Source organism: Protomyctophum parallelum (genome assembly GCF_964188405.1).
Source record: "Protomyctophum parallelum genome assembly, chromosome: 7".
NCBI classification, from domain to species: domain Eukaryota; kingdom Metazoa; phylum Chordata; class Actinopteri; order Myctophiformes; family Myctophidae; genus Protomyctophum; species Protomyctophum parallelum.
In genome coordinates, this window is record NC_139705.1 from 6,012,028 (window position 1) to 6,035,602 (window position 23,575).

Sequence of the window (23,575 nt, forward strand, 5' to 3'; positions counted from 1 at the left end):
TTGCTGGAGGAAGTTGAGGTTCCTTCCTCAGGATTCTCATTTAGTCAGATTTATAGCCTGCTGTGCGGCATTGTCAAGTCTGTGTGTGTGTGTGTGTGTGTGTGTGTGTGTCCGATTTATCTGCTCAGAATATCCTGTAGCATGACGGGTTCACAGATCCAATATTAAACCTCCTGATCTGCTCACAGATGCATCAGGGTAGCCCTGATAATATCAAACATTTTTGACATTTAGGTTTTTTTTTTAATCTGGATTGTGTGGGTCACTATACTGTCGGAGTGGCACTGCTGGAGTTGCTCGCAACCACAATAGCTCACAAGCACATTCGGACGTGAAGTGAATGAGAGGACTTTTGACATGGCGACAGCAAAAAAAAAAAGATTTTAAAACTTCTGTAGTGTGGGGAAAGCGTCAGGTTTAGTTTAATTCGTTTAACCCATTCTGACCTTCACCCATTTTGGTGTTAGCATCACGTTATGCTTTAGCTATTTAAAAATATCAGATCTACAAGCTCATAGGTACGATAGATACGAGCTTGTAGGTCTGCTATTTTTTGAAAAATCGAAGAACGACTGACATTTTTTAGAATCTGATCTCAGGTCGGAATGGGTTAATCAGACCAGTGTGTGTCCGGTGGAAACCTCGCATGAATCTGATCTCAGGTCAGAATAGGTTAAGGTTGGGACATGTACTGATGATGGTTAAGATTAGAGATGACGGAAAGAGTGTGTGTGTGTGTGTGTTCTGTGATTAACACGTTTCCCATGTTTCTACTCCAGGTGAGTCCGGGGGCTCACCCCCCCCTGAGGGTGAGGGGTCTACCAGCGGAGAGGCCCCTGCGAATGGAGAGCCCTCTTAAAGACCCTCCGCAGATGGGAGGGGGGATAATGAAAGAGGGCCCGTGTTGTTGGGAGGGTGGGGGGGAAAGATGAGGAGAGAAAGCAAAATTAGAAAAGATTTGGAGAAAGAAAAGAGAGAATGTATTGGTTGTCGTGAGCGGACGCGCCTCTTCCCACAGGCCCCTCTTCATGCCATGGTGAGGACACCTTCTCTCTCTCTCTGAATATGGAAGCCTTGTCAGCCCAAATGCATGCTTCTCTTAATCAGAACAGATAGTGATAGGAAGAAAATTGAGTGGAACTGACAATGGAGAAGCTGCTTTTACTCTAGTAGTGATTTGTATCTCTTGACGTGATGAGAAAGCACAGGAACTCTGGATTTAGCTTCTCTGGAGTCCGACTGGTGTGGAATATACATTCATACACGCACACACCGCTGTTCCAGCCTAATATGGAAATCCATCTAAGGAGAACGTTACATAACCACTCGTTTGTCATTTTCTTTGTTGTATGTATGTTTTGTGACCCTCGTTAATTTTCATTTACTCTTCTTTGTATATATATTTTTTATTTTTAGCCCTTTCATTTTTCAAGTATCCAGTGTAGTTGCAATGGAGTCTCTACGCCAACGGTATGGAGGTCATATTTATTGCAAAAATGTTCAGTGGTAAACTTTGTACTAGGAATTTTCTTTGTGTAATAAATCACTTCATATGAATCTACTGTAACGGTTGCATTTAATGTTGTAACTTGTAAGGTGTATATGTTTGCACAAGGGAACTTAACCCATTCTGACCGGGCACCCATTTTGGTGTCAGCATCATGTTATGCTTTAGCTATTTCAAAATAGCAGATCTACAAGCTCATATCGCGCCACCGAGTGGCGCGATACGAGCTTGTAGGTCTGCTATTTTTGAAAAATCGAAGAGCGACTGACATTTTTAGAATCTGATCTCAGGTCAGAATGGGTTCATCAGACCAGTGTGTGTCCGGCGGAAACCTCGTATGAATCTGATCTCAGGTCAGAATGGGTTAACCACTTCAACCCTATACTTTGTTGACCGGGGTCACCCAGGCGACTACTTGGTCCCGTCCTTTTATTTTTTAACTCTATACCAAATATCTTAATTGAAAATACCAGATCTACAAGCTCACAATGTGACACGTTGCAAGCTTGTAGATTTGCCCGAATGTATGCATATCTTCGCCGAATGTTCGCCTATTATGACATGTCCACAAAAGGGAGGCTAGGGTTCATGTGGTTAACTGAGATTTCTGAAAACATTGAACCGAATTAGCGCTTATTATAACCCTAGAGCTGGTTGGTCCTCGAGTGATTAATGAGAATGAAGCTCGGAGCGGTGCAGGAGCCATAAATATTATTGAATGCCCCTTTTGTGTACATTAGGGTGGCTACAGGAAGCCAGTGTTTACATTCCCATCTAGAATGTCCCCCTGTTCACATTCATTTCCATATCAAATAAAGAAACGGAACATGTCAAGACTTTATTTTTTAATTTATAAAACAAAACAAAACATGCTCTGCGAGTCTGCATGCGCCGAGCTTTAGATGGTGTCCAGTTCAACTTGGAAAAGCCCTCATGAATTTATGGTGGTTTAATGTTACCATGTGCTGTAGTTATACCGTATTTGGCAAAGGGGAATAATGTTTTTTTTTTTTCATACACCAATCATTTTCAGTTAGATCTTAAAATCTATTCATCATTCATCCCTAGCTGTAAACCAATTCATTTAACTACCCATTTGTCCTTTGAGGTAATAGTTGTATGCCACCTAGTGTTTATACATATAACAACATTTGGTATTGAACTGGTTTACCTGATGCAACCTTTTATTTATTTAAATACAGTATATACACAGAGGAAAACAAATAAGAGTCCCTTTCTCACTAAAGGGGGTGGGGTTGGATGTATTAGTACTTAGACATTGGCTGACTACTGGTAATTATTTGGGCAACCGACAGATTACACAGTAGCCCACAAGGGAAAATAGATGTTTTTATGTATTTCATTTTTTTGCTGTTTACATGTCGATATACTTAATTAATTAAAATCTATAGTAACTGTATCGTTACACCCCTACAATTATACACTAAAACATTTGTTTTGCTCCTGGTCCGATTCCGATCATTTCAAAATGACGTGATCGGATCGGAAACCTAATTCTGATCAGAGTATGTTACACACATCTTCATAATGACCTTTTTGCCAGACATATGAAATTTGTATATATACAGTGTATATAATATGATAATATACGGTATACATATACTATAGTATATGGATGCCATGAACAGATACAGTAAATGTTCAAGGAAGAACGGGGTTAACGCTGCAAGACAGTAATAGTCATAGTAGCATATTATGAATTAAATGTTTGATGCAGTGGCGTATGAGCCAACATTATCCAATTTTCTCTGCCAAAAACCTGCGTGCGTCCTCGAGTTGCATGCGTGCCTGTGTGGATCTGTTCTGGCAGTGAGTTTAACCCATTCTGACCTGAGATCAGATTCTAAAAATGTCTTCTACATCCTGACAGTTTTCATTCTGACCTGAGATCAGATTCAAAAAATGTCTTCTACATCCTGACAGTTTTCATTCTGACCTGAGATCAGATTCTAAAAATGTCTTCTACGTCAGTCGCTCTTCGATTTTTCAAAAATAGCAGACCTGCAAGCTCATAGCGCGCCACTCGGTGGCGCGCTATGAGCTTGTAGATCTACTATTTTTCAATAGCTAAAGCATAACATGATGCTAACACCAAAATTGGTTCCCGTTCAGAATGGGTTAAGTGTTCTTTAGCACCAACATCAGAACAAATCAAACGGCGAAAGTAGTCAATCTATTTGCCGAAATGCGCTCCTCCGTATCGCGATACATGTAGGTTATTAGGTTATAGGTGTAGGTATGTTTGGGGGGGGGGGGGGGGGGGAGCACAAACACGATATTTATATTTGTACCCCCGGAGCCTATCACCATGATGTTACACCACTGGCTTGTTGAGAAGGAAATTCAAATAGAAAGATAATACGTCACTTACTGTAAGTACCCCCTTACTGGGGGTAGTGACAGCATGGTGAGGGAAGATTGAACAGTACCCTATAGCTAGGGTTGAGGAGGGAGGCTGGAAATGAGGTCGAGTCTGAAGAGATGGGTCGTCGGACTGCGACGCGGAGTAACTGAAGATGTCCTTATCAAAGGAGGGAGGTCATTCCACAGCCACGGGGAAGAGGAGTTTTAGTTTTAAAGTGATGGCCACTTTATTGTATGGAATAGAGGCATAACTACCTTAAGACTACGGTTACTTTTTATTGATTAGTTAAGACCATGATATAGCTTTTATAAACAAAAGTAGTATCAAAAATATATCAATAGCCTACTGCTAACACAAGCATTTATAAATATGTACTGTCGATGTTGTCCCATGAGTATATTTCAGTTCAGTACAGAGAAGTGTTTCTGCAGAGGATAAAGGCTATGTGTTTTCAAAAGAGGGAGACATTCCTATGTGTCTGGTGGGGGTGGGGTAAGGTTGGTTCCTGTGACGACTTGCATCGCTCCCTCATGACTTCAGTGTTTCTATCAGAAGGCAGTGCTCCCTCAGGTCTTCAGTGTTTCTATCAGAAGGCAGTGCTCCCTCAGGTCTTCAGTGTTTCTATCAGAAGGCAGTGCTCTGCACCATCCCGTAGGCCTCATACAGTTGGTTGAGGAGATCCTTCTTCTCTTTCTCAGGCAAGAAGCTGGACTGAGCTGAACAGATATTCTACAAGTAGAATTTAGAAAACAATGTTTGTATGGTATACACACGCACACACACACACACACACACACACTATCCGCGTACGTATGTGCTGTTAAAGTGTCTCCATTAGGTCTCACCAGTCTTTTGAATTCCTCCTCAGTAAATCCCATGTATTTGTGTGCAGTGTTGTAGTCTAGGTTCAAGGTTGAGTTGAAGATAAGGGGGTCATCTGTGTTGAGGGAGTAGTTGGCCTTGTCCTTTCTGAACCTGCGCACAAAATATATAAGCAAATGATTAAATGATTAGTGGGTTTCCCACTGGACACACACTGGTCTGATGAACCCATTCTGATTCTAGATCAGATTCTAAAAATGTCAGTCGTTCTTCGATTTTTCAAAAATAGCAGACCTACAAGCTCGTAGCGCGCCACTCGGTGGCGCGCTACGAGCTTGTAGATCTGCTATTTTTCAATAGCTAAAGCATAACATGATGCGGTCAGAATGGGTTAATGAAATAAAACAAACATTAAAAGTTAAAACTCTAAATGAAAGAGACACAGCAATGTCAGCTTACATGATGGCAGGATGCTTGGTAAAGTCTGGGTCACAGGCACCTGTTAATTTGCTGGACACAGGACACACCTGAATCACACACACAGCAAAAGAGTGAATAATTCTACTAAAACCAAGACAAATCTCTACTAACCTCGACAAGTTGTCAAGGTTAGTAGAGATGTGTCTTGGTTTTAGTCAGTGACACACATGTCTCACCACTAGGTGTCACTGTGTCATCAGAACTGTATCCCTGCTATGTTCTCAGCCTCTGTGATTACCAATAATAATTATGTTACTCCCATTTCTGATTTGATATCAGTCCTATCGTTGTGCAAAGGTAAACTATGCATAAACATTAAATATATTACACATTGGAAATGATAATTGCATTGTAAACGATATTGGAGATAGGCTACTTGCATTAGGCATAATGACCTTGTCAGAGATATGTTTATGATAAACTAACTAGTATATTGCACATCATAAAAGTACTTCACCGTGAGTGGCTATACCTCAAAGTGCATGTTCTGGGCAAGCAGTTTTTTGTACAGGCCTTGATCCTCCACCGTTCTGTATCCATGTCCAATACGTTCTGCTTTCAGACACTCTACAGCCTACAAATAATATTTAAGATATTATACACACACACACATACTTTATACATATATTCATTAAGTAGTTTAATCAAAGAATAAAAGAAGAATAACACAAACGTTAAATTCCAGATCAAGCAAGCATGTGGCCTGTCACTTTGACATAATATGTTAATAATGTTTTTAGACCCTAAAGATAAGGCTCCAGACATCCCAAAACACTGGTCAGTGGTCAGGCTACTACTTGGCCTTACTCCCAGAACACACTTAGGGTTGACGACAGAGTACAGCAACTTGCAATGGGCCTGGTCTACAAGATTCGCTACACCACTAAGATATATACCTGTCAAAGTACTTCCTTAATGTCAACGAAGTCCACGATCACAACACCAGATGGAGTTCAACAAACCACGTTCAAGACAGATTCGGCTCAAACAAGGGATTTAAATTTGGCTCCAATGCCACTAAAATGTGGAACGCCTTATGAACAGCCATTAAGAAATGTGAATCCCTAGTCTCCTTCAAAAATTCCGATATGGTTCACGTATTCCCTTTTTTTCTAACTCTGTATTTGATTAGATTTTTTTTGCACAGATGTATATTAGATGTAGTGTATATTTGTATGTCTTTAAATGTTTTGATGAATTGAAAAAGGAGGACCCTGATATAAAGAAGTCTTCTGCAATCTGTTAAGTCTTCAGAATTCTGTTAATAAAAGGTTCAATCAATCAATCAATCAATCAATCGCCTAATATATACTTAATCAATTGCATAGTGATGGCAAGGAAATAAGTACATTTACTGTACATAAGTACTGTACTTAACATTTTGAGGTACATTTACATAGGCTACTTTAGACCCCACTTCATGACCTTTTACTCCACTACAATTATATGACAACTTTATTTACTAGCCATAGGCGGAGCTTGAACTTGACACCTGGGGGTGCGACTGCTTGGCGAACGACACGCAAAGCGTTCGTGCACAATTTTTTTTACCTTTATTTTATTATTTTAGCGTTTTTACAATGCCCTAACCCCTAAAAATGAGTTATTTAGGTAGTACAGCAGCTCACACACATACACACATGCACTACAGCCGTACAGCGAGTCATCATATCATGATAAGAGAGATGATTACAAACTACAGTCAGAAGCCAGAAGTTAAGTTTTGTTTTTTTGCCAGGGGGTGCAGTGCCCCCCCCCAAGCTCCGCCCATGTTACTAGCTACTTTGCAGACTTAGATTAATAATACAAAACATACTTTAATTATTTAAGCCGTATTTTTTAATCCTTCAAGCAATGACCAGACATTTTCTTTGCAAGCCACAATATCATGAGATATAGTTTCTAATTAAATATGGTATGGCTTAAAATATTATGTTGAAATGGGTATTAAGGAAATCTGTCTTGCCCATGTCAAACCACAATCCCAGGGAGTCCGGAAGGAAGGCATTACTGTACATACCTCTTTCACCACGGAAGCTGGGCCCACCTCTCCTGCATGAACTGTTCTGTGGACCCCACAACGCACTGCTTCCTGTCAACATAGCGGTCATGGAATCAACAGCAGTGCAATCACCCGAGCACAGCAGTCACGCCAAACATCTGGTTTCAAAATCAATGTCCACATTCCATTTTTTTAATTAGACTAGGCTACTCGCGAACATCGCTCATTTTCCACGTGTTTCACACTTTTAGCACAATGTAATAACATGATTTGACATCCTGCATGTTTCATACTGTGGTATATTAAAGAGAAACATGAACAAAACATTTTAAACTAGAAAAAGTGCCGTTCTGGGCACAGGTCTCCACCAGGATAGGAATGTAGGACATTGCAGCTTGCCTTCATCTGGTGGTTGGATAAAAGGGCAACAAAAGTAAACTAGGGAGTTGGCATACAAAGTTATCCACAGATCCGTGCAGTTAGAGGTAAAAACACTTTTCGGCCAATTATAGCGCCACCTTGAGGCTGAGTTGAAATTGTTCATGTGGCATTTCTTCCTCGGCCTAGTGGGAATGTGCGTGCACAATTTCACGGAAATCACGCGATGTGTTCATGATTTGCAGCATTTTGTTTGAAACTGAGCACTCCTGTGAACTTTGGAAGCCAATCTTAACCAATCAGGATGGAGTCTGAGAAATCTGAAAGACCAGTTTCGTTGAATGGGTCTAGAGAGACTGTGTACCAATTTGCGCGATGTTTGGACAAAATCTGTAGGTGTACTGTGCAAAAACATGTTTTGCACAAAGCGGCCTCCTGGTGGCGCTATAACAGGCCGTTCTGGAAATTTTGGGGCAGAGGTTCATCGTTGGCATCCAGGGAGTGTGTGTGCAAAATTTGGCATGCAAAAACTTGTTTTGCACAAAGCGGCCTCCTGGTGGCGCTATAACAGGTCGTTCTGGAAAGTTTGGGGCAGAGGTTCATCGTTGGCATCCAGGGAGTGTGTGTGCAAAATTTGGCATCGACCGGGTTAACGGTGGCCGAGATTAGCTGCTCACGGACACACACACACACACACACACACACACGGACGAACGGACGGACGGACGGACGGACGGAGTGCAAAACATACTCTCCCCACATGCCTTCGGCCTGGTAGAGACAATAATTATTGTTCACATTCCAATTCACCATTAGCACACTCACAGTGTTGGTTCCTGAATCATTCAAATGATTCCCCACATCATGTGAATGGTTGTGTATATTAGTGTGGCCTTTTGCTAAGATGTTAGGCGTTGCTCACACTAAACTTTAAGCAGATGTTGTCTGTCATGTCATGATGGTGGTTTCCCAGTTGTTTACAAGTTGTGTACGTTCACACAGCTGGCAGGCCAAATGTTTTTACAGCTTTCTTTTATGTAACTTGCACAATATCGGCAGATATATCAGATAATTCGACTACTTGATTCTCTACCATGTGAACTCTGGAAGCCATAGCCAAGTTGTCTTTAATTTGTATTAACCGTATTATTACACACGTACTGTACGGTACGGTACGGTACGTGTGTAACATTGAATTGTTCCCATGCCGTAAACTCCACCTATCTGGTGGTCCATGCAGATCAAATAAAATACTAACAATTATTTGCACTTACCATTTGACATAGACACATGACTTATAATAAGTGAGTCTGACTAGGTCAGTATCAGTGTTGGGCATCGTTACTTTCTAAAGTAACGTTGTTAGGTTACTGGATTACTGCCCATAAAAAGAATCCCTTACCGTTACAGATTACCATTTTAGAAAAGTAACAAGTTATTTTCCGTTACCCGACAATTAAAACCCATTTTTAATGCTTGCGCAAGTTCGTTACATTGTATTAGGGCTACTGCCTACCGTCATTGCGCCGCATTATCACGGCCCGGTTAAAAACGAGAATGATACACACCATGAACTGACCATAGACAATATCCCCTTTACAGCTCTCTCTTTATTAACGAATATAAGTCGCCACAATCGCCAGCCTATACACGTAGGACTGGACAGAAAGAGCTAGTGCAGAGAGTACAGACAATACCATAAGGCTGTTGCTGCGCTCTGATGCCCTCTCCATGGCACGCCGCGCACCGTGGCGCATGAACAACAACAACAACTCCACGTGTACCCACGACGACCCACGTATGAATTAGATAGTTTATAAGAAATGGCACGGCGGCCATCCTTGCAGGCAGTGACAGTAACATAATGCGAATCCTGTAGGCTGTGTAACCTGTTCATTTTGGGGGGCATCAACAACAGCCTGTTGATGATGAATGAATGATACTATGAAACTTAACAATTAATTTACTAGTACTCACCTAATGACGCCGCCACGGAGGATATACCATGTTTAACGTAATTCCAAAGTGTTTAGCCTACATTGTTTAAGTCATAGACGCATGCGGTTTTTATGAATTTTGGCTAAAAGCATGTTGTTTGTATTATTCCACTATACCACCCGGCACCACTACCACTGTCATAGTATAGCTGGCTACAACCGAAACAACTTCCTCTTCCTCTTCAAAATAAAATCTACATGTAACAATACTTTTATTTCTTAAGTGAACTACAGGATGTAGTAGACGCAGGATGTATATTACATGGTATAGTGGGCTTGGAAGGATAAATCACACAGAAGGCAGGAGAAATAAACTCCGCAGGCAGTCGGGGCTTTATTATTTTTAAATCTTGCCAACAGAATGAACAGGGACACATTATAATAACAGGATTACTTTTTTGGAAAAGTAACTAAGTAACTAACTACTATATTGCAAAACTAACTAGTTCGTTTATTCCGTTACCAATAAAAGTAGTCCGTTACATAACGTCGTTATTAATAGCGCCGTTACACCCACCACTGGTCAGTATTGTTGAAGGCATACAGGCAAAACTGATTATGTAAGTATCTACTGATATCGGCCATAAATACCATCCAAAGGCAGACATTTTATAATCTGTCATACTTCTGGATTACAATAAAACATGTCAAACTGAAACTGAGATCTGAAAGCAGCACTGACTATCACATACATATGTTTTTAGTTTTAGTCTTCCCAATACCTGTAGTTCAGCCATACAAATCTGAGTTTTGGCACTGCTTACCTCGTAGGCCATCCTGTGTCCTGGGTAAGCTTCACAGTTGAGGGACTCGTCACCTGCCAAGTCAATGGCGACTACTCCTTTATGTTGATACTTCTTACACAGCTCCACTACATCCATGGACCAGCCTGTCAAATCCAACACGTGTCATGAGAAAGCAATAAACACCATGGGGTTATAATAATACCAGAAGCTCACATCTAACGCAGCGCGTCGGCGTTTTTTGTTGTTTGTCCGTGAATATTGTGTGTCCAAGTGAGAGACATACACACACACAAAGCGTATTTCCTGTATTCTGAACGAAGGCAGACACTGATGTGTCTTTGGGCAGTTTGTCCGTGCTGGGTATAGGTTACAGCATGCTGGGTACCTTTCCCTTGTTTGATACGATACAGAAAAGGCCTCTTTCACACCTTAAGTTTCAACACGGAGCAAGAGACTGCTGCTTGTAGGAAAGCCCCGCTGTGATTGGCCAGTAGTCGCACAGCCACCCAGCTGGGTTGGAAGTCAGTGACGTATCACGGCCAGAAAGCACAGGCGTGAACGGCACTTGGTCTATGACATCATGGTCTATGACTTGGCCACCAGAACTGTGCACAGAACTGTGCACAAAGCAATTTTGCCAAAGCTATTCGGCCGTGGAATTCTCTCAAATGTTATCTGCATATGCAGATAGCTTGAGCTTGACCAAAGCTTAATTTATATCTCATCATATGACTGTCACTCGCCATTCTTCTCAAGTAAAAAAAACATGAAGCATTGCGATAAAATCTATATATCCTCAGGGGGATATGAGTCTGTCCGTTTTATCGTAGATGCATATTATGCATATTAGCGGTGCGAATCAACACACCCTGGAAAGGATTCAGTTGGTTGGATATATAGAATACTTCCAACAATATCCTACTAATAATAATACTAATTGCTGAAGTATTTCATTCATAAAGACACCGGTGAAACAATTTGACAAAAAAAATGTTTTTATCAGATAATAAAAACGAAATAAATTAGATTTTATGTATTTTAAGTGTTTTATATGTATACTATCCAATTAATATGTTGACTCAGACTACATGTAAATTCAATTATTTATATAATTAAGTACATTATTTAGTACTGTAGTAATAATTACAGTGAAGCATTGGGAATGAAATAAAGGTTATCTACATAGTTCAGTGTGATGGGTTTAATTTAGAGTGTCTTCTAATGTAGAAGGAAATGAAAAGAGGTAGGATATGCACATCCCCACAATTCTTGATATACAAAACAAACTCAACGTAAAGAAAGGTAATGTCCGTAATACAGAATATAATGCTGTCCCATGTTTTATTCAACAAACAAACGTTTCACATAATAATAATACCTAGGGTGAAACGTTGTTTGTTTGTTGAATAAAGCATGGAACAACATGTGAAGGCATTGGGTGCGTTTGGAAATATGGTGCTGGTGCCTAAATACATGCGAAACGAAGCAAGACCAATACTGCTGCCAGTCATTGCTGCCTGCCAGTAAACTGTTGTTTATTATCTGACACGGCACGTCAGGCAGTAGTGAGGTGCAATACAGATGACAGGCTGACAGCTCAACTAGATAAGAATGCACCGCTAGAGCACTTTGAAAACTGGGCAGATTCTCTGTGCGTATATCCGAATGCAACCATTGCCTTTCTTTTCTTATGTAGACTACCAAGCCTGAGGCAGAGGCTCTTCTCTAACAAGGCCATTTTGGCCAGACAGGGCAGGCACGTGAACGTTCATTACTTGGCATGTGGCGCATGCAGCATAGAATGGACCTGGCTTTGATATTGAAATCCTTCTCCCCCTCCGTCAGGCCTTCATTGACTAGCTGCACCACCTCATCTGGGCTGAGGTCACCTCTGTGGAGGAAACAAAGCCACAGAGACATGGGTTTGGAGTGAAATACAGAAAACGGAAAGCATGAACTGCAAGGATATGTGTATAATAAATCAATTATCAATAGATATAAATAATATATACAAGTTTTGTCAATTTGAAGCTACGGGAAAGCATTGCGATAAATACTTACTCTTCCTGGTTCCAGGGGATGGGTTCCACTTGGGTATTAGCCAGGAAGTGGGGGCTGTATCTGACCTCAACATAAATCACCCCCTCTTTGGATTTGTCTTCCACAAACTCATAGGCTATTCTCTTGATGGCGTCTCTGTCACCACTATCAATGTGACAAAGCAAAAAAAAAATCACACTCATAATATTTGAATCACTTGAGTCATAAAAACTATTATTAACCCATTCTGACCGGGCACCCATTTTGGTGTCAGCATCATGTTATGCTTTAGCTATTGAAAAATAGCAGATCTACAAGCTCATACGAGCTTGTAGGTCTGCTATTTTTGAAAAATCGAAGAGCGACTGACATTTTTAGAATCTGATCTCAGGTCAGAATGGGTTCATCAGACCAGTGTGTGTCCGGCGGAAACCTCGTATGAATCTGATCTCAGGTCATGGGTTAAAGGGTGTAATACATTGCTAATGAATTCAACAAAATCATATTGGCCAAAACAGACCAATGGGGGGGGGGGGGAAGAGTACATTGGGAATTCAATGTTCTGAAGTGAAACGGTTATCTCACGAGAATCACCTTCTTTTTTTTTTACTTGACTAATGACTACACAGGTCTGATCGCACATTACATGATGGTTTCAAAATGTTCGCCATCTGTTTAGTTTTTTTCTCCCTAGTGCAAATAAAACTGACACTAACATTGGTTCCAGCAGTTGCATTAGTAGCATGAATGCTTGCCACAGAGGACAACATTCCTGTTGTTCTCTTCTCACAGTAAACTCCCCGCCTCATCCATCTGTTAAACTCATACAACAATCCTGCATGAACCAAACACAGCTAGCAAGTTCCCCATGTAACTGAAATGGAAGAGGAAGCAATATTTCACACAAGCTTTTCAAGAGCCTCGATATAGAACGGCCCATTCAGCGAAAAACAAGGTGATGTTTAGCTGTCGCAGACAATCATGAGTTGTTGTTGTTGTTGCTGTATTTTTCCACTCGGTTCTATAGGGCCATTCAGTATTCTGAATCTGTGTTTTGGTCATTTCTATACCAATCAGTCTAGAGCTTTTTAAAGTATTTTCCAACTCAAGTCCTGACCTACTGTACGTATGTCTATCAGCTCTACCCATCCCCATAATTGAATATCCGTATAGTATTATAGACACCGTATAGTATTCACAGTAAGTTAATTTAAATATAAGACTGGTAACCTCTAGAACAGTAGCCAAAATGTCACTTAATCCTGTTTATGGTCACGTGATGTGCTCATGCTTTGCAAGACTGACATTTAAAATCACCCTCACTTCAGCACGCACATGAACGTTTCAAATGAACGCTTACGATGACACATTTTGTATATTAACCTTTGGAGCTACCTTCTCCTGCACAGCATGTTAATACCTTTACTAATTCTGAAAGTGGAATCAAAACGGACAGTGGAATCAAAACAACTTCCAAATATATCATTCCAGACTTACGCAACGACATGCATGTACTCGGCAAACTTCCCCAGAAACTCGGTGAGGGTTGCAGGCTTTTCGACAATAATTATCTGGGTCATCTCCTTCACAGTATCCGCTGGCAGTTTGATGCCTCGCCTCCTGGTAGGAAAGAAAAGGGTAAATGCAGTTCAAGAAATGCATAAAGTCTGGCTCAATGCTGTGGTTCATTTTGTAAAGGAAAAGGAAATTAGACGTTTTTCTCCCCTGTGGTTTTAGGCTTTATTGTGACAGTTTGGAAAAGCTCAGAGTAGTGGTGTTATAGTGTGGGGGGAGTGAGAGGAGTGAAAGCAGTCAAAGCACTGTCAAGTGTACTGTAAATACAGTAAAGGGTGTGGTGGTGGGTGTGTGTGTACAGTATGTGTGTTGTCTATTGCAAGTTAAATGCAATAGATGATGTAACATCCCTTCCCTATGCATGCATGGGCATGCATCCCAGAGACTCTGTCATGTTGTGTATCCCTGTGCGCACGCACGCACGCACACACGCACGCTTATTTTGAAGAGGAAGAGGAAGTCTGTTTCGGTTGTAGCCAAGCTGCCATGACAGTTGTTATGGGCAAGCGATGGTAAACAAGAACCCACATGGATTTAGGCTTCACTCACACCTGCACAACAGATTGTTGTATAGCTGATGCATGAGACTTGTTTACTGATGCAAGCTCGCAATTCATTTCCAATGGGAGTCACAACATTTTTGTTGTATGAGGGGGAGGGGGGCAGTCGAAACACAGCCTAAGCCGTACAACAAAAATGTTGTGTCAAACCATGTGACTTCCATTGGAAATGCATTGGGGTGGCCATGACACTTACCCTTTGTTTACATCTAGCATCCAACAATGTTGTATGCTAGATGCGAAGGTGTGAGTGAAGCCGTAAACACAAGCTTTTAGCTAAAGTTCATATTTTTACGATATGAAAACCATGCATTTGTGACTTAAACAATGTACACACTTTGGAAGTACGTTAAACATGGAACCTCCACGGCATTAGGTGAGTATTGGCTCTGGTCCATAGCTCTAATGCGTTGCATTTAGAGCTATGTTACTGTCAACTTCCGGAGCTCGCATGAATGCAGACCAGCCTAAATAAAAAGAAAGTTTTTGCTACTCACCAAAACAAAGTCGGGTTGTGTCAGCCTACTTTCCTTAGTGGAAGCACTCTGAGCCCCCCACCACACGTATAAACGGTACTTTTTGGCCAGAAAGGGATTTTCTTTCACCGGAGGAAAAATATTCTCTATGAGGGTATTCTCTGGGCAATATCGGTAGAGGGCGCATTGGAGACAAAGTATTTTTTACCCCGGTGTAAACAAAATCCCTTTTTCGCCAAAAAGTACCGTTTATACGTGTGGTGGGGGGCTCAGAGTGCTTCCACTAAGGAAAGTAGGCTTTCTAATGACACAACCCGCCTTTGTTTTGGTGAGTAGCAAAAACGTTCTTTTTATTTACGCTAAAGACGAGAGGCTGGTCTGCATTCATGCGAGCTCCGGAAGTTGACAGTAACAGCTCTGAATGCAACGCATTAGAGCTATGGACCAGTGCTAGGTGAGTAGTTCAGCGGTTCCCAAACTTTTTTGGTCGTGCACCCCCTATTACCCCCTGATCTAGCTGACGCAACCCCCAATGTTCTAATTGGCCAGACAAAAAAGAAGATAGTGTGTATATATATATATATTTATATATCTTATAATCACTATAATGGGTCCAAGATAGACCAGTTATTAAAAAAAAATATATATACCGTATTTATTTATTGTGCATTATTATTACACAGCCAAAATGCAGTAGGCCTAATATTAGTCCTGCGCATCCTTTCAGTTTAATAAAGGAGTGACACACACACACAATCAAAGACTGAAGCATTTCCAGCTGGTGTTGTTAATTACTTAGCTTGCACAATGCAGTTGTGCAACATAGCCTTCTGACGCGTGTGGATTACTGGATTTTAGTTTTATTTGGTTAACTGAAGATACAGCAAGGCAGTTGTATCTTTACAAAACAAGTGAGTGGTTTTGTCTTGAGTTGAAACTAAAGAATCTTTGCATGTGTGAGGGGAGGGGGAAGAGCGGGGGGCTGGAATGCTGACTGCACTCTGTCTCAAGACACGGAGAGTATGACACACGGTCCGGAGTGGCTGCGGCTCTATACATCTCCATAAAACGGTGTTTTGCCGATTTTGCTAATTTGCGTTAAATAACACCACATAAACTGTCCGCCATTACCCTTTTCATGTCACGCACCCCCTAGACTCTAGGGCCTAGAGTCTCATGCTGGCTCATGCTGGTAAAATCATCTGCCCCAAAGAACATTAACAGGTAGGCTACACTACAGCAGTAGTTCTCAACCTCGGGGGTAAATCTATTTTTTTGTATTCTTTTTTTTTAACATATGTTTTAATCGTTAATAAATAAATGTCCATTGCTGATCTTCACGTAACTTAACTTTCATCACTATAGGCTAAAAAGTACACATTTCCAACTAGAAAAAGTGCCCTACTGGGCACAGGTCTCCACCAGGATGAGCAGATGTGAAGAATTCCAGGCAAAGGTTTTTCCTTGGCCTCTAGGGAGTTGGCATAGAAAGTTATCCACAGATCCGTGCAGTTAGAGGTAAAAACACTTTTGGGCCAGTTATAGCGCCACCTTGAGGCTGAGTTGAAATTGTTCATGTGGCATTTCGTCCTCGGCCTAGTGGGAATGTGGGTGCACAATTTCACGGAAATCACGCGATGTGTTCATGATTTGCAGCATTTTGTTTGAAACTGAGCACTCCTGTGAATTTTGGAAGCCAATCTTAACCAATCAGGATGGAGTCTGAGAAATCTGAAAGAGCGGTTCGGTTGAATGGCTCTAGAGAGACTGTGTACCAATTTGCGTGATGTTTGGACAAAATGTGTAGGTGTACTGTGCAAAAACTTGTTTTGCACAAAGCGGCCTCCTGGTGGCGCTATAACAGGCCGTTCTGGAAAGTTTGGGGCAGAGGTTCATGGTTGGCATCCAGGGAGTGTGTGTGCAAAATTTGGCATCGACCGGGTTAACGGTGGCTGAGATTAGCTGGTCACGGACGGACGGACACACGGACACACGGACACACGGACGGACGGAGTGCAAAACATACTCTCCCCATGCCTTCGGCTGGTGGAGACAACAAAAGCCAGTAGGATATTATATCCTAGAAACTACAAACTAAAGTCACTTTTGACCTATTGATGAAAGGTGAATGATGGTAAAGCAATATACAAAGTCCAAAGCACACCACAGATGGCGTGTGTGTGTGTGTGTGTGTGTGTGTGTGTGTGTGTGTGTGTGTGTGTGTGTGTGTGTGTGTGTGTGTGTGTGTGTGTGTGTGTGTGTGTGTGTGTGTGTGTGTGTGTGTGTGTGTGTGTGTGTGTGTGTGTGTGTGTGTGTCAGGGGGGCAGTCAGCCAGATATTTCGTGAAGCCTCATTTGAAATCGGTAGTTCATATAATGGCCTGTTGTGGCGCTGGACCGGACCCAAAAAGCCCCATAGCTCCATAGAGGCCCATGTATTTTGGCCCAACTTCACCTAGACTGTATTACCTTAATAAACATGGTCATGAATACTTTCTTCTTCCAGTCACTAGTTTAAAGTCTCATTTCTAATGTCATAATATTCTTTTTGGAAAATTATGGTCCCATTAATTAAAAAAATGACCATAAAGAAAAAAAAACATCGCGTATGTTCTGAGGGGCGTGGCTACCATTACAGTCTATGATCGGGATTCCCCTCCCACTCGAGTCAAAATAAAAACCAACGGAGAAGAAGGGGGGAAGTCCCGCCTCGTTGTCTGGGCAGCCAATGACCAGCTGGTATACAAAACGGAGCCAGCCAATGGCCAGCTGGTACCAAAGATGGCGACTTACATCAGGAATTAGCATATTATTACAGGCTTCATTTTACGTTCATGTTAGACCCGGGGAACGCTTTGTCCATATTTTTTACAGTCTATGGTGTGTGTGTGTGTGTGTGTGTGTGTGTGTGTGTGTGTGTGTGTGTGTGTGTGTGTGCGTGCGCGCGTGTCCATTAATGTAACAAACCAAGTGAAATTGTGTGCAAGTGTTGAATTATTTTCTACCTGTTTGCTCAGGGGATCAGGGGGGGATCAGATCCTGTGTCTAGGTGAGACATGACCTTTGACACAATATAAATGTCTCAATAGAAGAGCAGGGAGACAAAATACAACCACCCCAATTGTATACGTTATTGTATTAACATACATTTTATGAATTAAAAAGTTATCATAGTGCTGCTTCAAGTGAATCAATGCTAAAACAAAGAAACAAAAAAGGATAGATTAACTTACTTGGCAACGTCAAGAATAGTCTGTACTCTGATGGCGCCATCAAGATGCACATGCAGCTCGACCTGTGAATAAGAAAGACGGACAATGGCGAACAATACATGAATCTATCAACACAATTTGTTTTCAATAGAAATGAATAAATCCACCTCAGCCTCAATGGGCCATATTCAGACCGCAGTCATCTTGCCAGCAAGGTGCTACCTAGGTGATACTTCCCATAGACAGCCCATTCATTCTAAACAGAAAAGTCCTCTTTAATTATATTAAACAACGTCAAAATCACCAACATTGCAGCTGTAGGGAAAGCTTGAATTATCCTCTTTCAATCTTTAAAGTGTTTGTTTCATAAAAATCCACTGTAGACATTTTATGAGCTACTTCCTGTCAAGAAATTGAATATCACTTTCACGGCCCATGTGTACCACCTGTTTTGAATTTTCACATAATGCAGGAGGCAGCAGGAGGTTGCTTTACTTATAACGAGCGCTTCGTTACTCTGATACTCTGGCCACTCGCTTACTCACTCCAGCAGGGCAGTGTTATGGTGAAATTGGTGACCTGACGAAATATGAGACCATCTTGTGGACATAACTTACATGGAAGTCTTTAATACGTGGCCTAAATACCGCTATGTTAAACTCTGCTAATAAACAGCAATGATTTACGTTTGGACACTGACGTTATATGTCCACATGATTGTCACCTTCAGCAGGTCACCAATTTCGCGGTTGTGCGTTGTCGCACCGCGACTGCTCCCCCGTGTTCCGTGCAAAAATCACGTTGAAAAAAATGAACTATAGGCGCGTTATAATCGCTTCACGTTTGAAAGGCCCTTAAAGTTGCGCTCCGACGAGGCAACCGGGGCGACGCAAACAAAGTGAACTTTGCCATGGTATCTTCGCCTCAGCTGGAAAGATTCAAACTGAAGCGACCTTGACCCCTGACTCCACCTGACAGCGTTGATGTTGTCCAGAACACTGGAAATGTTGTTTTTATTTTATTTCAAAACAAAACTCTTTACACCAAATTATGAATAAATGAACACAAATCAAACAATCAACAATCAAACAAAAATGCACAGACACAAAAGTAAACAGAAAACCAGCTTGACATAACTACAACAGTACAGCATTTTTCAAGTTGAGTGTAAGACTAGGCAGGAAAAGAGCAGGAGACATGCACATACACTTCAGATATATGACCTTATTACTCACAGGCCCGGCCTGCATCCAGCCCTCGCTCGCGGAAATGTTTGTCTGTTTGTTTTATCCATCCAGTTCTAACTGAACTGACCGCCAGGAAAAAACAATATTCAAACGCTTTGCAAAGACATACGAACAAATGCCGTCTTGGGTGAACGAGCGGGTCCATTGGGTTAGAATCCCAAAGTTACTGTGTCTACAGCTGATCGGTGCAAGACGCGAGCGAAGGGACTTTCTTTTACAAAGGCTAACCTGCGCGACCAAAGTCAAGCGATTGAAGCGACTGGAAACAAATATAAATATATATCTTCAGGTCTGAACGCAGACAGAGATGCATGCAGGAGGCCCCTTGTTGATGCCCCAGTTGCGATAGTAAGTAAAGTATCAACTCTTACAAGTTACAACCCCTGTCTCTAAAACAAAGTCTCGCTGTCTAACCCATGTTAAAATATGGCCATTGTCTCCTGCAGTCAGCGATAGGCTACTGTATATTACGGCTGCATCATATCGACAAAGAAAATAATCCTGCCAACTCCACCTGACATGAACAAACTGGTTTGAACCAATCAACAGTGTGATCCTTTGCAATAAAAAAAAGGAAAAGATTTGCCAGAATTTGGGCCATTCTGTAATGTGAAATTAAATAATAATAAAAAATGTGTGCTTCTTGGCCTAAGGGAGGCGCTACAGAGGATAGGCCTCACATTCAGTATAGGCATGATAATTGTCCAGGGAGCATGAATATGAACACCTGGGTGACGGCAGATGGCAGACTGCTGGTCGAGTGCTGGCGCTTTGGCATGGGGGGGTCAGATCAACATAAGGTTATGAATTCTGTACTGGCCATATATGGAGCGTGTCTTGAGTGTACATACATCAGTGGCGTATCCAGGAATGACGTTTTGGGCAGGCAAGATGTGTTCATTGTCGACTCCCCGTGCACAATCGTAGCACTAAAGGTTTTCAAAGAGATATACCTGCCAGACCCATTGAGGGTCGCGCTCTACCGCAACGGCCAATCAGCTGTCCATTAATAGTTCTCAGGTCTTGTTTTTGTCCTCTTCTTTTCTCATTGTATGGATTTTGGCCAGGCCAGAAATCGCCTTATTGTAGATACGCCTCTGACAAACATTCCAACATATGGAATGTCAGAACAGGAAGGACGGGTGGGTCAGGATCAACATAATGGAATGTCAGAACAGGTCAGCTCCATATATGGAAATCTAATCAGATGTAGAGTTGCTGGCCGGCTTCATATATGCAGATCTAGGTGATGATCCAGTCTTCTCCATGTATGGTTATCCAGGGTTATTTGAGGTCATTGTCTTTGACCAAAAAATGCACAATGAAAAACAGGTATGGCCAGGGTTCATGGCCATACAGTATATAGCGTGTCTTGAGTGTAGAGGGATTGATGATGTCAAATTGACATATGGAGCGTGTCACGAGGCGTGATGGACTGACAACCATATATGGAGATCTAAGGGTCTTCATGATGTCACATGATGTCACAAGGGCGAGACCGTGGAGACGTGATGTCACGAGGCGTGACCATATATGGAGGCATGGGTGACTAACTAACGGACAGACAGACGGACGGACGGACGGACGGACGGGAGATTGAGGTTTTCATAGAAAATGCGACCTATGGTGCAATTATCACTGAATGTTTGTAGTTGTACTTTCACTTGCAGAGTTCATGTGGTTAACGATCCTTCTAATTCTTTTGTTTTATAAAATATTTTCTTTTTCCTCTTCATTTTGCATGATTTGAACTAAGGCCAAGTTTTCTGCGTTGCATGGCCATTTATAATGTCAATATTTTGCATTCTGGTGTCTATTGTGTGAATAAATATCTGTCTGTCTGCTGTTAGTGTGTGCTTGTGTGTGACAGGGACATGAATAACTGAAGAAAACGTGTAGAAAGCAAACATTTACAGAAATGAGTCATGTGTTTACAGTTGAATTGATGCTGTTAGTTTAATAGTTTTCAAAATTCCTCCTTTTGTTTATATCCTTGAGTGCATCTGACACTGGGTTGATATAATCAGCACACAGCTTTAGAGTTTAGTGTTACAGTTGCAAAACAAAGGACCATTGGCATTGTTCCCAAATGTTTTCAGCAGAGACCCAAAAGATAATTTTGTTGTCTCCCCTGCAGGACCCAAACTTAGAAAAGCCCTATTTAAGCCCTATTGAATAGTGAAATAGCAGATCTTCACTATATTTCTTAAAATATTTTTTCAATATGGATTTTTGGGGATTCTTTTGGCAAAATACCGGTAGGCCTATTTGACTTTTACCCCTTGATTTTTGGAAATATTTTTATAATTACTCACGGCCCATGAACATTATTGGAAGTGACCCCAAAATGGGTCCCGAGTCCCGACCCTGCAGTGTTTGAAAACCACTGGGTTAACCACCCATCTACAAGTCTATAGGACATCCTCAATGTTGGGGAAGTAGCTCCCAACACTGTGTGTAGTGTACTGTACTTCTCATCATGCATCTTAACTACGTGTGTACGTATACTTCGTATAGTCATGGCTGCAGTCTGCTCTGCACCTGAACAATCTATAGTAATTTATACTTTAGTCATACAGTTAGATACACTGACACTAGCAGGCAAAATGTGTTTTTCTTTCCTCCTTCTTCTTCTTATTATCTTAATACATTTTTGCTTATACACTACTCAATTAACCTGCACATAACCCTACTTGACTTGTGAACCAAGCTGGTATCAGTATTGGCCAATACTATCAATTTGGCACATGTTCTCTTTTAGCACGTGACTTGACTATCTATTGTGCGCCAATGTTTATTGTTTTACTACTGTACATACTGTACTTTATCTACACATCTCTCTTTAGTCTTATCTCTCTGAGGATCCTGTTTTTTCCTCTCCTCTTATCAACTGTCATGATGGGCATGCTGAGTCAGATTGTGCCATACTCCTGTCCAAAGGCCACTTGTGGACATTGCTACAGTAGGCTATTTGCGCCCTACGGTATGTTAATTGAAACTGATTAAAGAAAACGTGCACAATTCTAATGGGAATATGGGATGCAATGCAACACACTGAGAAATCTGTCAAACGGCACGAACTCTTGCGTAGCCTACGTAAGATATGCAGTTTTATAGCTGGTATAAATAAACAGCCTACATAAAGTTATAGTTTTTTTGATGAATTGAACAATGTGGACCCTGTTGTAAACAAGTGTAATGCTTAATTGGGTCGTCCACTCACAGTTAACAGTCTTTGTATTGAGTTTGTGCTTAAAATGTACTGTAAATTCTACAAACTGTTAATAAATATTTCAATCAATCAATCAATAGTCTATAAAATGTTTTTCATTTGCAATTTGCAATCGTCATCCAGTGCAGCTGACTGCGGGGCGCTGCCGCAAGTTAAATTAGGCACACATTTGGTACAAGGATATAGCAACAAAAAGCAATGATTTCCACGTGTGCTTTTATGATCAAACAAGTGAAACGGAAGCAATTTTAGAGTGCATTTTAACACCAACCAAGTGGCGACGTCTTCTTCCATAGACCATGCAGTTAACCAATAATGCACTACCCTTTAAATCATTCATATCCATGCTTATAATAACTTAACTGTACCTTAGGCTTGTTGAATACCACTTGTTCAGCCATCGCGGAAACGGTGTTGTGACTGCTGGTGTGTGTGTGGATATAATTAGCAGAGCAGAACCGGTGACGCGACTTCAAGCTTCTCCCGGTGAGGACTCGTCGTAACCCGAAGCCTATCGAAGCCCTACAAACTGTTATATACATGCCGGCCCGCGGACACGCCTTTATGGACCATCCAACAGGGGAAAGTGATAGCAGCAATTATCCTTTCATCTAGACCAGAGGGCCAGCATAGCTTGCCCCAGGCTAAAATTGATACAGAAACTCTTGGATACTATTATAGCCATATGTCTACACGGATTAAAACGAGCTATCGTTTCGCGTCAGCTTTGTGTACAGACTAAGTACACTAGCTAGCCATATGGGGAGCTTTAACTGACACGGAGTTAATTAAATTAGCCTTATGGCCAAGCCGTTATGCAACATACAGCCTAGGATAGTTGCGTCATTGTCAGTGCATACACATTATTTAAAGTGAATGTGTGAATAACAATGATTGCCAAATGCCAGCCATATAA

At 41.5% G+C, this 23,575-nt stretch overlaps 2 protein-coding genes across 5 annotated transcripts in view; one reads left to right on the top strand and one right to left on the bottom strand.

The window, feature by feature from the left end:
• pkig (protein kinase (cAMP-dependent, catalytic) inhibitor gamma) overlaps positions 1-1,557 on the top strand; it is a 23,752-nt gene extending 22,195 nt beyond the window's left edge. For both annotated transcript variants that reach the window (XM_083770206.1, XM_083770207.1), the window contains exon 3: positions 780-1,557. In XM_083770206.1, the coding sequence (XP_083626332.1) occupies positions 780-859 (80 nt within the window). In that variant the 3' untranslated portion in view covers positions 860-1,557. The remainder of the gene's footprint in view (positions 1-779) is intronic.
• Positions 1,425-23,153, bottom strand: ada (adenosine deaminase). Of its 3 annotated transcripts, XR_014569559.1 has the most exons (12): positions 23,028-23,153; positions 18,202-18,263; positions 13,856-13,978; positions 12,380-12,523; positions 12,094-12,209; positions 10,337-10,461; positions 7,216-7,287; positions 5,668-5,769; positions 5,175-5,242; positions 4,739-4,868; positions 3,930-4,622; positions 1,425-3,894 (listed from the first exon to the last, which is right to left on the bottom strand). XR_014569559.1 is itself a non-coding variant. In XM_083770204.1 (11 exons), exons 1-11 carry the CDS (start codon positions 23,058-23,060, stop codon positions 4,518-4,520), a joined length of 1,080 nt encoding a protein of 359 aa, XP_083626330.1. In that variant the 5' UTR covers positions 23,061-23,153; the 3' UTR covers positions 1,425-4,517. The 3 variants fall into 3 exon arrangements, 2 of the variants coding, with proteins under 2 accessions (XP_083626330.1, XP_083626331.1); XM_083770204.1 differs by having other exon boundaries at positions 1,425-4,622; XM_083770205.1 differs by lacking the exons at positions 18,202-18,263; positions 23,028-23,153 and adding an exon at positions 17,974-18,013 and having other exon boundaries at positions 1,425-4,622.
• Positions 23,154-23,575: the final 422 nt, after the last annotated feature.